Below are 13,880 nucleotides of genomic sequence, written 5' to 3'. Positions count from 1 at the left end.
TGATTAGAACAGTCTTACGGGGTAGAACTAGATTTTTCTATAAGCGAGAACCTATTGGTCTTATATATATATATATATATATATATATATATATATATATATATATATATATATATATATATATATATATATATATATATATATATATATATATATATATATATATATATATATATATATATATATATATATATATATATATTTGCAGTAATAGGAACGTATTCTGAGTTTAAAATTGTGTCCTTCCTGTAATCTTTAGAAGGCCTCACAGTCCGACCGGAAAGCTAGACAGACTGGGCCACTGGAGTGCTAGGTCGCCTGCGCCGTATCCACGAATTCATACTGTGGCGAAGAATGTGCTGCTCGAGCGAGGAATTGTAGTTTTGGACACGAAACATTTTATTTTTAAACTGATCATAATTTTGCTGCCTTACAAGCCCAGTGTGTTGAAATGTATTAAGTGGAGTACTCGAAAAGTGGGAAGATAGCCTAAGTAGCATTAATAACAGTTAACCTCCGTATGAAATGCCATGCGCTTGCAAAAAAACTCGCAGGTCTAGTCTGCGAGCTGCTTCTAGACTAAAAAGGTCTGGTCTACAGAAACTTTTGAAATCGTACGATTACGCACAGGTGGATATTAAATGTGAGGAGCGCCTAGAGTTCGCCAATCTGGTGGCGCACAAATGTGCGCATAAGCGCGAACAGCTGGAGAGAGGTCCATAGCGTTTCTTGTAACGACCCTCCGCATTTTGTTACGAAACTACTTTCTATGGTACGTGGAAAAGAAACCACATGAGCGTGAGTTGTCGCATCGTATGAAAAAAAAAAAGAGGCGTCTTGATTATTTTTCTAAGGTGAATTTTCAGAGGGCACGCTGTAGTGCGGCCGTATTTGAGCTTGCACCATAAAGTATTTCGTCTTCCTTCCTTTGAATCAAAAACCGGTGGCTTTCTGTTCCAAGAAAGAAAAGAAATGCTACTATTGCAGCACTCTGATGAACTCGCGCCAAATTTCTTGTATATGCACATCCATATTAAGATGTTGCACAAGTGCAGTCGCTTTTCGAATGTCATTCGTCTGATTTTGCAAACTCCGCAGAAACCAGAATTACAAGGATGTAGGAATGAGGGGCTGCTTAATATTACAAGGATTTCGAATTCCACATTTTGCCGTCAGGTTCTACCGCATGCCACATAATTATAATAAGCCCAGCCGCTGCTACTTGGATCGCTTTACCTTTCCCTTGACCTTTCAGCTTCCTCAAAACGATCTTGACTGAATACTCTTTCTAATGAAAGTGGGCCTTGGCTCATGGTTTATGCTGTTTTATAGATCCCTAGCCGCATCTTTTTTTTTTTCTTGCTAAAATTCACTCTAACCATTGTAGTGTTTCAAGCTCCGCCGCGGTGACTCAGTGGTTATGGCGCTCGGCTGCTGATTCGAAAGACGCGGGTTCGATCCCGGCCGCGGCGGTCGAATTTCGATGGAGGCGAAATTCTAGAGGCCCGTATACTGTGCGATGTCAGTGCACGCTAAAGATAACCCCACGTGGTCGAAATTTCCGGAGCCCTTCACTACGGCGTCCCTCATAGCCTGAGTCGCTTTGGGACGTTAAACCCCCATAAACCAAAGCAACCATTGTAGTGTTTCTGTTATGCACTGAAACAGTGTGCCCTCTGTATTCGGCACCTTTAAATGTTTTGATGAGAGCGTAACAGAACTAGGTTAAACTTACAATCTGGGCTCAAAATCGAACTTAACTTCATACCGCAATATATATATTTTTTTTACGTATGATCGCCTGTCATCAAATATTGTTCTTAGGAAAGCCTACAGGCGTGTTCGCTCGGTGTGAAATGAAGCTAACTGCGCCACTGTTAGTACTTTAAGTTATTGCTACCCGGGCTGGTTGCTCGGTTAACCCCCGTCAGTGCGCGGATGTTATCGACGCCGTGAGAGAGTTGTGAGACGCTGGTCCCATGGCTGACAATGGCGCTACGAACGACGCCGCAGTGACGCACGAACACCAGTTCAAGGACAAGTACCTGTTCTACCGGTTCCGTGAGGACGAAGAAGAGCCCACCAAGCTGCCCACGTCCGAGGACCGGCTCCAGGCCGAGGAGGAGCTGCAGGACGTGCTCCTGCTGCTCATGCAGCTCACGCCAGACGCCGTGCTCCGCATGATCCTCCGCAAGCCGTGAGTGGATACGTGAATGTTCCAATAGAAAAGCTCCCGGTTTAAGGCACCCACGAAACAAGGAACACCCTGCTCAAAGGCTGGTCACGCGCTGTGGCCATATGGACGGAGAGTGGATTGCAGCGGGACAGGTTTCCTTCCTTCGAGTGAAATGTGTAGTGCTCAGTTACCAGAGTCGATGCGCCTGCCATCTCGAGCATGGTGTTGAACTTTTGCAACGTCAGAGTATATACGCCGAACATTTAGCGCGAAGCTGTCGTTACTTAAGTCGGTGTATTTTTTTTTCCTTCGCCACCCCGAAGATTGCAGCTATGAAACCAGGTGGTCAGATGACCGGCGTTGGTGCGAGTTGAACGTGCGTCAATTCGCATGGGAAACTGTGGTGCTTTATATAAAGGGTTCATCAATAGGATTTCGCGTGCTAGCAACAAATGAAGGCGGCAGGCCCTGGATGAGTAGCGAGTCGAACAGTACACCGGCTCAATTACCTAAAAATGGTTGGCTCGCGTTATAACAGGCAAGCATCGACAAGAATATGTTCGTCTTTCGTTTAACAGGCGCCGAGCCGCCGTCCGGTACACTTCACCGCATTCGGTACCTTTCCCATCGATAGACCTGCCTGCCGATGTCCTTACTTCATATCCTTAATTTTAACTGGCCTCTTTCCTCTTTCTTTTCCATATCTCCTCTTGCCCTCTTCCAGTGCAAGATATATCTAAGCAGAACCTCCTTCCGGCTAAGCTTCCCTTCCCTCCTTCACCCCCTCTCTATTTCTGTCTCTGGTAAAGATTAGGCGTTCATAAAAACAAGCTAGCCTAGTTTTGCGCGATGATCTACATGTCGTTGGTGGCAGTTTGAAAAAGAAACCCTATTAAAAAGTGTGTACAGGTTTGAATGGGTCAGCAAATAAGATTATGGGCCATTTGTTTTGGTTTTATGCGATCAACGCCCCAAAGCGACACAGGCTACGAAGGGCGCCGTAGTGGAGGGCTCCGGATAATATCGGCCGCCTGGTGTTCTTAACGTGCACTGACATCGCACAGTACACGGGCCTCTAGCACTTCGCCTCCGTCGAAATACGACCACCGCGGTTGGGATCGAACCGGCAGCGTTCGTGTACTGTGCGATGCCAGTGCGCATTAAGAACCCATGGTGGCCGAAATTATCTCGCGCCCACCACTACGGCGTCCTGCATAGCCTCAGTCGCTTTGGAACGTTAAACCTATAAACCCAAAACAAAAGTGCCGCAATCCTGTTCGCTGATTCGTTCAAGAAACAATCAGCGCACAAAGAGCGTTAGCTAAGTTTCCGCCGGAAACCCGAAGATTATCTTACCTATGTGCCACCGACACGTCACGAAATATGTGGGGGAGAGGAAAAAAAATGTGGTTGCGTAGTTTGTACGATTATGTAGAGCGTGTGCATCCGTACTCACATCCGCTGAACGATACCGCGGGGAAACTCGCGATGACAGCACGCCGAATGAATGGCGCCCGCTCGCTTTACAGCAGCGGTTGCGGTCGTTGTACTGTGCTACGGTTAAATGACTCCGGCTGTAGCTAACGCCCGATACTTGCTCAAAGGTTTGCCCCACAGCGTTGACTGTTTGTGGGGAGAGAGAGAAAGAGATGGAATTTGGGCGAAAGGAGAACAGAAAAAGTGGCAAAAGAAGCGGAGGGCCATAGTGTGTGTGCAGAGCGGGACGCTATTGTGGAGATAATAACGGCGGCTTGTCTCGCACCCACGCGCACGGCCATGTGAGCACAAATCTTTGTGTAATAGATTGGAGATTACAGCCACGTAGTTGGAACGCTGCAACGGCAGATAGTACGCGCCGCTCGTTCCAGCGGTACAGTGTCTGCCGTCGGTGGGTACCTATCGCTAGGGCGACGCGTAGAAGGTGCTTAGTCACGCGTGTTATTACAATGGTGCGCGCGCGAGAATTCAGCTGCCGTGAGCCGCTGGTCAACCACTGTGAACTCGCATTTGTCTGAGGCCCCGACTTGTGTGAGGTCTCTCAAAAGCCCCCGAGAGGCGAGACACATGGCGAGAGTCGTGGACGCCACTTCCGCGGACAATATGGAGAACGGCGCAGGCGCCGCAGTTGATGTGGACGCCGTGTCGTGCAGGCCCATGGAGAGGACTCTCGACGACCTGGACCTCATCTACGAAGAGCTCCTGCACATCAAGGCCCTTTCGCACTTGTCCAACAGCGTCAAGCGTGAACTCTACGGGGTGATGATCTTCGAGTCCCACCCCAAGAGCGGGACCATACGTGAGTCTCAACTTTTTATTTCCGCGGAGAATACAAGGGGGGAGTGTAGCTGAGAGCGAGAGAGCGACTAGACTTTGCAAGCCAACCACCCTGTAAGGCTTCCTCTTTGCTACCACTTTTCCGCGCGCCTCAAAAGTTTTCGGCCGGTGTTGTCGTCCGGATGCTTTTGCTGTCGGGTGTTGCCATGTGGTGTTGCAAATCCGGATGCTTTTAGCATCATTGCAGTCGCGTACGAAACCGAGTCTTCAAGTCTGTGGAGTAGCGACATGAGTTGCTCGTGGCAAGAGCAGTTCTGATTGTGTTCGGTGTCCACAGGAGCGTGTGTGCTCGAAGAAGTGGAGCCTGCCTCAGCGCCCCCCCCCCCCTCCCTCCCCCATTCTCCGCCCACACCCCCTCCCTTGAGAAATATAGCAACAAAATCGGCAAAGAACGCCTTTTTCTTCCTGCGAACTGGACTTACGCAGACCACTGTTTGTTCTATCGTTCGCTGAGAAACAGGAAAAGCCCCTACTGGCGTGCGGATTCTCATCTTGATTCTTGAATATGAAAAAAATTGAACATTGGCAGTAAATTTGAAGGAAACTACCTTAGGACTTCTTTTGAAACGAGGTTCCTTTAAGAGAATGGAGGACGCGGTGCTTATAAGCGGGCACAATGGCTTACGTAATGCATTACGTGATAGACGACACGCAGCAGCTTTTTGTTTTCGTTTTCTTCTCTTTTCGCTAACGCGGGGATCGTTGCTTTTATGTGCGGCGAGATAACTAATGCAAATTGTCTGAAATTCAGTTCAATTTGCTGCGCTCTTAATTTCTTTCAAGTTTATGGAAACAGCGCAGAGACGGAACGTAGGAGGCGGACAACTTTCTCTTCCTAAAGATCACGTCTGCGCGCTGTTTGTTTGTTTTGGCATGATCATGCGCCCACTTCCCGGCATCAAAAGGTGTGTCTTTTATTAGCTGTTTTTTTTCGTGTACCCATCATGCAATGTCATTCATTTCTCCGGAGACAATAGTTGATTGTAAACTTAATTCCAGCTCTAATGTACGACGCAGTAAATATACTTACTCATACTGTAAGGCCTTGCGCGCTAGGTACTTTAACCAAATTCGCGAATCTTTGCCTTTACAAAAGTAACTAACGCTTACTTTTGTTGTTGTTTTTTTGGAAAGCTCTGTTATTGTAAACAAAGAAGGGATACCAGAAGCATAAGAATCGAAGGCCCTCAGGAGGGGCTTTCTTATATATGGCATGATTCGCTCACGTTGTTTTGCTGTGGTACATTTTGGTATCATGAGGCGTACTCGGCTCAGCCAGCCTGTTTGTTCGTATCAAGTCTGTGTGCGCAGGCTGTAGTGCATCGTACTTTCAACGTTAGGTGGTCCATTTAACAACCTGCGTTCAACGGCGATTACCGCTTCTCTAGTGTTTTCAGGCAACTGGGCTTTCAGTGACGTAGCGCGAGTAATAACTTTCCAAGTTCACTCTAAATGGGAAGGATAGGCCTTGGCGTGCTGTTAAGCTCTGCGCTGTCCAGCTTTTCGGCGCGATGTAGCGTGGTCTCTAAACAGCTGTTGCGCCCGCATCTGGATGACGGCGCAATAACTCCACATATTTGCAGTACTGGGACTTTTCCTGCCATGGTGGCTGAACGGCTGTATATACATTGAGCCGATGTGCAAAGCTCCTCCTGTAATAAAAATAAACGGCGCACGTCAACAATCGAGGTAGTGGAAATAATTCACGAACTGCACTTTACTGCGCGCATCATTTATATGTCTGTCTTGGCCTTCGCAGGTGAAACTACTATCATTTTGATCGATGAATTCCAATGGCTCGTTCCTTGGGGCCCCGTAATGGCGTGAAAAGATCGCATTTTTTTAACCACGATGTTTTCGCGCCATTTTGGGCGTTGTATTCCCGAGCACGATTCTCACTACTGCAGTTCGATCAAACTCCGAACCTAGGGACAATGCTCATGCTTCTTGCGTGTCAGGCAGTGCTAATTAAATGTTATATCAACCGTTGTACCGGCATCTTCGGCGCGCAGTAGCTTCCAGTGTTCTTCCTATTTTATACTCCGTTTTTATTTCATTCCTTACACCACTCGACCTTTGAGTCCTCGACGTGTTCGAGTGCGCCTTGTTGGAAGCGTGCTAATCTTATCACTCGCGCTTCGATTTTTGGCCGCTGCGCGAAAGATGCCATTGTTCCGCGGCTGGCAAAAGGTGAGAGATGCCTTTGTCCGCGCACACAAGTATACGGCTTGTCGTTGAAATCAAGCGCCCACCATGCGCACCAGTACGTGGTCGCGTCGACGACTGCATCCTCAACGCCTGGCCGGAGCGTATATAGTAACCCGTTTGTTGTTGTTTATTTTGCCACGAATTAGGTGTAGAAACACCGTTCGCTGTTGTGCAGTTTTGTTCGGTACGCTATATTTACTCCGCATGATTTTTACGTCCGTATTGTAACTGCGTACCTGATGTTTACTTCACCTGTTTTGATTGCTGACTGGCACTTACTATATTAGGCGGCAGTTGTTCACATCTTAGAGAATGAGCGCATTTGATGCGTAAATTAGCGGTTCCTATCGTTCGCAACGTCAGCGGCTTCATGTCCGAGCACAAGAACCATAGCCCCCAGGCTGACCAGCACTAAAGAGTAGCCATGTGTTTATAGGCGTACACAGCATGCTTGGCGACGTTGATGACGATGAAAAAGGAGCAGTAGGAAAAGAAGCATGTCGCGGCAGAGAGTGGAAGCGGTAACAACAGCAGGGGCCGCGATGCGGGTCAGCATCTTGCAGCATTGATTGGGTTTCTGCGGTACAGCCTAAGCCTAGTCCAATTTCAGAGAGGGCATGCCTGTATGCGTTTTTTTTTGTTCGTTTGTAAACATAATTCGCCGTATTCTTCGCCTCTTGGGCGTTGTAAACAGGAGCACATACTATGTACACTGCCAACACTTCAGTTAGGAATTAAGGTAGTGCGGACAAGTCGCGTGGAGACTAGACTGAACACAGCCCCGTTGTCAAAAGACGTTGACGTCTGGTGTATTGGGAATTCGGGGTTGCACTGTATAGTTCCACATAATAGGCACTAAAAAGCTTGCACGTAGCCAGAAAGTAAAGTACATGGTAAATTATGTACTACGCATTGAAGTAAAACTTGGTGTCATAATTGTGCTGCGTTTGCTGCTGTCATCACTTGTGCAAAGCTCACTTCAAAGGAGAACACTCCTCCATCAGACATTGATTTTGTAGCGATAGCTACACTACGCCACCACTTCGACCCTTCAGCGTGACACCACTTGAGCTCCGTGGTGGCGCCGCTGGTCACGTGGTGCGGAGGAGCTGCTGCTGCCGGCGGCGCGCAACAGCTGACAGCTGTGCGCATGTGCCCTGTCAAGTGGGACGAAGATGAAGGAGGAACGCCCAGCGAAACGCAGCGGCGAAAGACTGACTTTGCAATTCGACTAAGCGAGTTCCACTCGGCCAGATGTAGCTATCGCGTCATTCCAGGTTTAACCGGATATAAACCACACCCATTTTTATGCTTCTATATGCATTCAAAAAACATACATCTCAATGCTTCCCCTTACCTGCTAGCGTCAACACGAAATATGGAGAAGCGGTACTTTTCAACTCGTTGTGACTGAGGTCTGCAACTTGCAAATCATTCGAGGAGGGACTGCATTACTAATGCGTGACGGGCTTTTTAGTGTACGATAAACGCTGGCAATTTGTGCGGAATTTATTTTTTTAAACGCCGACGACCACACCTCAAAAATTGTATCGATACAACGATTTTTAAATGATTCAAGTAAAACCTGCACTTCGTGCTGCTTGGAAAAGAATAACCGTTGACGACATTGCTAGCATGTCTGCCTCGTTGGTACTAGTCTGTGATATCACAGATGTTTCGCCTCTAATTTGAAGGCTTAAATTCTATAGGCTTAGGACACCGTGAAGTAAACGTTGTATGGACTGGCGCAGGTTGGACTAGCTTAACAAAGGTGAACTGTAATGCACACATGCTGCGTCAAACGTGTGCGAGAAGAGACCCTAAACGTTCAAACGCGTGTGAGAAGAAACTATAAACACTACGAGATTAGAGAAGGGAGAAAAAGTACCTAAATAAAAGTGAACAACATATTTTAAAAACGCAGTGGAAAATATAAATAATCATCTGGAAAAGTAAGAAAATAAACATGACGTCTCAAGTGATCGCTGGAAATAAATCTTTAGCGATTACATGCGAAAGTTCTAAACTGAAAACATTCGCTAAGAACGCCTGTACAACTGCGTTAACAAAAAAAACAAGAACGAGACATTTTTTGCGCTATCGCTAGAAAGTGTGCAGAGTTTCCCAAAAAAGATGGCGGCCCAAAATTTCAAACAAAGTTGCAATCTCGATTCGCTCAACAGCGCTTCTACATTGGTCCCTGTTTAGGAGCTATCTCAGCCACTTTCACCACTGGCGGTGGGGTGGGGGGCGACCCGAGCGGGCGCACGCGTGCTTCGCAAAAGTTGATGTCGATGACACGATCTGAACCATCTGCGGTGTTCGCGGTCAGCGCGGCAGGCAACGAAAACAGACGCCCCCCTCCCCACCTCCCCCTCCCCCCCACCCCCCCCCCCCCCACCCCCCAGGCAGGGCGAGAGTGGCGAAAGAAATGTGCTGGCCCTTCTGCGCCTCCGTGACGGACTGTGCATCCGGGACGAGCTGCGGCGGCGATGGATTTCCTCGCGGCGTTCTTATCGCGGTCGGCTTCGCCGCAGCTAAAAATTCGTGCAGTGCAGCGGAGCTTGCTTCCACGATGCGTGTGTGCCGACTCTGTCAGAAGTAACGGGTCCCACCCTTACAAAAATGGTCTACTGACAGTCTATAGTCTTCTTATCTATAGAGTGTCTATAGAGTGTCTATGGGATTTGCATTGCCTATAGACTCCAGGGTTTGTCTATGGAGCGTCTATAGATTTTATAGACAGAAGTCTATGGACAGTCTATACACTGTTCAAAAATTTTTTGTAGGGGCAAGAGGAGCCTGCATCTGGGCCATGCTATGCTGCTCGTTATGCATTGCGGGCGTTCCAAATTTCTTGATGGCGAGGGGAACTCTTTCCTCAATCTTGTGAAAGTTGAGACTTCCACTGGTGCTACAAAAGCCTCACCACACGACTTTCAAAAAAAAAAAAAAAACTTCGGATCTGTACTTTGTACAAGGGTTGTATATCTGTCCTCAGAAGCTTACGGAACACGAAAGCCACGAGAAGGCTGTATTCACTTCTTGCGTGGTGGCGCGGCCTGTCAGTGAGGAGCGCATACCGCGGTGAAGAGGGCACCGGGAAGTGCAGAGCCTTCAGTTTATTTATTTGATGATTTACCAATACCCTCTCACGAGGGTCCTTATATACAGGGTGATGAAGAAAATCAGACTTCAAATAAAACAACATTGTTCACAAACATTGATTACATCAGCATAAACGGCACGTGCAAACGGTGGCTGCAGTGTTGGCCTACCGACAAACTGATCCCCTTCGTTGCTTCCGTGTCCCGAAAAGTTTTGTGGGCCACTGTGCTCAATTTCTCACAGTTCGCTGCTGGTGTTGGAGCCGGCACATCAGGAGGAGCCGTCGTCTCGAACCTCTTGGCGAATTGACAAATAATAATATGCTAACCCATTATTTACATTGTCAGGTGGGTGTGATCGGTATGTATGTTTTGCTGGTGCTTTCGGTATCGAACGCCGGCAGGCTGACCACGATTTGCGTAGTGATGGCACTGCGAGAAATTCACAAAACCGCAGTTACTTGTGACTACGTTTTTGCAAACCAGATCTTATTTGCTGGCGCCTGGTGTCACTTCCGCTTTCGTGCCGTGAAATATTGAGAAGCGCCGCGCCGGTCGAATCGAGATTGCGGATACTGTCGGCCGTTCCATTAATGCTGAGTCGGCCTGTGGTCCAGCCGTTTTTATTCCTGGTTTTATTTCCACGACCCTTATATTTCTCAATAATGTAAGAAGTGACTCGCCGGAAGTCTCTCGGCTTGGAGTTCGAGATGAATTATTTTGCTCACGTCGACGCCGATTTCTTGCTTTTTTCTGTCCTCCGATTCCACCCCTTTTGCTATTTGTTCTTCGTCGTTATTTATGCAGGGAGCGTTCTCCTCTAGAGCGAACCTGAAGTCTTTAGTTGTGCGCTGTCGTGGGCAGCTTGTCTGCTCCTGAAGTAATTTCGTCGCCTGGCTTCAACTCCGGGAATCCTCTCTGACTGACATAACCTTTAGTAGTGGAGATTGCTTTCGAGCTGTGTATTGCGAAAATACTGCCTTTTTATCCCCGTTCCTGTAACCTGAACGCTAGGAATATATAAAAGCGTCTAGCAATTTCTCAAGCCCGCTAGGTCTTCCTGCCGTAAGGTCGTTCCAATGCTTCTGCGTGACTGGTCCACTCAGCATTGAATATTTATGTGTTTGATATTTAAATATTTGATATATAAATATATGTTCTCCTCGTAAAGCTCTCGATTTACTATCATCCGAGCAAGCTGAAATCTTGCCACGGGGTGCAGGTTATATGTGAAGCGGGTGCATATTGGAGTGCCAGAAATGTTCTCTCCTCTCGTATTTTCATTTCCTGGCAATTTCACTGGCATTGTTGGTTTGTATGAAATCAGAATCACCGCGCCGACAGAGCGAATTTTTCCTTGCTCGTTCGCATCAGATCGCATCTCGTTTATTTCCATTTCCTTCGGCTTGGTTATTATCCTGGTGCTGACACACCACTGACCCACGTTTCGAGGAAAATATGCGTAATCTGAGCAGTACACGAAACAGTGCAATCGTTTTGCGTAAAACACACACACACACACACACACACACACACACACACACACACACACACACACACACACACACACACACACACACACACACACACACACACACACACACACACACACACACACACACACACACACACACACACACACACACACACACACACACACACACACACACACACACACACACACACACACACACACACACACACACACACACACACACACACACACACACACACACACACACACACACACACACACACACACACACACACACACACACACACACACACACACACACACACACACACACACACACACACACACACACACACACACACACACACACACACACACACACACACACACACACACACACACACACACACACACACACACACACACACACACACACACACACACACACACACACACACACACACACACACACACACACACACACACACACACACACACACACACACACACACACACACACACACACACACACACACACACACACACACACACACACACACACACACACACACACACACACACACACACACACACACACACACACACACACACACACACACACACACACACACACACACACACACACACACACACACACACACACACACACACACACACACACACACACACAAGCCACCTTTGGGATTCTACCAAGACAGTTCTCAGTCTTTGAGAGTCAATTTCCCATGACGCTTTTGCTGTTCAGAAATTGCGAAACGCGAATAAGACAGCGTCCTCCGGTACCTAAAGCTTCGGTAGCTGAACGAACCCCCAGGAAATTGATCTCGGCGCACGTTTTTGTTCAAGGGTGCGCGCGCGCCAAACAATGAACACCATCAATAGCGCGCAAAAGAATGCCATAGGAATAGGCTTCCTAATCCTCGATGAAATCCATTGTTTCGCCTTTGGGAGGCGCCACGGCGGTCATTAAGCGAGCAGGCACCGGCAAGGCTCTGCACAGAATTGCCGAGACGACGCGGTGCACGGCAGCTGTTGTAGCATGGTATCGCTGAGCCCTCGAGCGCCCGTCTGTCGTGCGCTGGTATTGCGGCATATCGCAGCGCGCCCTCCAGCCATCCGTGCGGCGTCGAGTGCGCGGAAGCGGCCAAGTTGGTCCCGAAGGCCACGCGTGTTCGCGCGTCGTCGGGCCGCCCAGCCTCTGCTCTCCCACACGGCAGCGGGCGCGATTCGCTCGCGCGCGAAACGCCATCATCCTGCAGGACGCGGTCTCTGTGTGCGTGTGTGTGTGCAGCAGCAGCGAGCGATTGCGGAGTCTGCGCCACCGCCTCCTCCTTGGCTCGCCCGCTTGCAGTGCGCGGGCCGATGCTGTCGTCGCGGGTATCGGTTGCGGTTGTGCCTCGTGCATGCGGGTGCTGTCGTGTGGGCTTGTAGAGCCAGTGCGTCGCCGCATAGCGTTCCTCTGTGTGCCGCTGCGGCTAACCCTCCGAAGAGAAGGCGTCCTTCTTCCCTGGGGATTCTTGCATGGAGCTGATGAATGGGCCCCTGGGTCGCTGTGGCTGCGCTCGCGGTGAGCCTTCAGAAAATCTGCCGCGTTTCTCGCTAGGAGGTATGCATGGTAGCGACGGCGCTGATCCGTTCTATTAATCAGTGAAACTATAGAAATGCCGAGTTTATATATGCTCTACTTGAATTTAGCAGGAGGAGGACTTCGGAGGACGTGTGATGGAAGTTCGTAGATGTAGTAGGAGTGTGGTTGGCGCTGTAGTCTGCGGTAATTGGAGGGCTTCAGGAGCACCCTTCATTAGACAAATTAATTCGGTTGATGTTCTCGATCATAATTAGGATGTTTTCGGGTATTGCATCGGTGTCTGATGTATTGATATAGTGCTTTAGTACTCCTCGAAGCTCCGGTGCCAATCTAGATAAGCGTAGACGCTTCATTCAATTGAAACCATTCCGTGCAGATAGCAGTGCTGGCAGCAGTCGGATAGTGTTTGAGTCTCTGGACGAGCTCCTGGCACTTATTCAGGCGTGCCAATTGTAATTAAACACCCAGAAAACACGCGCATAATAATGTTAACCCCCCCCCCCCCTCCCCTATTTTTTTTTGGGCTGCAGCCTTCAGGTGAGGACAAATGGGCCGTTAATTTGCCTAGGGAGCAAAGCCTGAACGGAACGCACTAGGACCTTTAAGCAATGCATTTAGAAAAAAAAAGGAGAAACGACTAATCAATTCAGCGGTTCTCATTACGAGGCTTTGTGCGCGCATAATCGTAGACTTCGCGAGGGCGCGCATTCTAGCCCGGAAATAACCCGGAAGTTAAATCACACTCGTCTCTGGAGCCTTCGAGCTATACCGGAATGGATGGTCCAATACCTCGCAAGGAAGGCGTGAGTAAGAACAGCCGCGCAAATCTTCTCAACTTACTCGGGGACGCGAACAACTTGCCGCGGGGATTATTCGAAGCGTGAATAATTTCGGTAGCGTGCGAGCGCAGCGTTTTTCACCGCGCATCTCTATCGAGACGCGGGCCGCTTCGGCTTTGGCGAGAGTCTCGTC

General features: G+C 48.6%; 1 protein-coding gene across 10 annotated transcripts in view; it reads left to right on the top strand.

Moving 5' to 3' along the window:
- Window positions 1-13,880, top strand: part of Epac (Exchange protein directly activated by cAMP) — a 296,847-nt gene that overhangs the window by 245,578 nt on the left and 37,389 nt on the right. For all 10 annotated transcript variants that reach the window (XM_077657880.1, XM_077657879.1, XM_077657882.1 and 7 more), the window contains 2 exons: window positions 2,014-2,197; window positions 4,327-4,472. In XM_077657880.1, coding sequence (XP_077514006.1) covers window positions 2,014-2,197; window positions 4,327-4,472 — 330 coding nt within the window. The remainder of the gene's footprint in view (window positions 1-2,013; window positions 2,198-4,326; window positions 4,473-13,880) is intronic.

The sequence above is a fragment of the Amblyomma americanum genome, chromosome 3, assembly GCF_052857255.1.
Source record: "Amblyomma americanum isolate KBUSLIRL-KWMA chromosome 3, ASM5285725v1, whole genome shotgun sequence".
Taxonomy (NCBI): Eukaryota; Metazoa; Arthropoda; class Arachnida; order Ixodida; family Ixodidae; genus Amblyomma; species Amblyomma americanum.
This window is presented reverse-complemented; position numbering and strand designations above follow the sequence as displayed.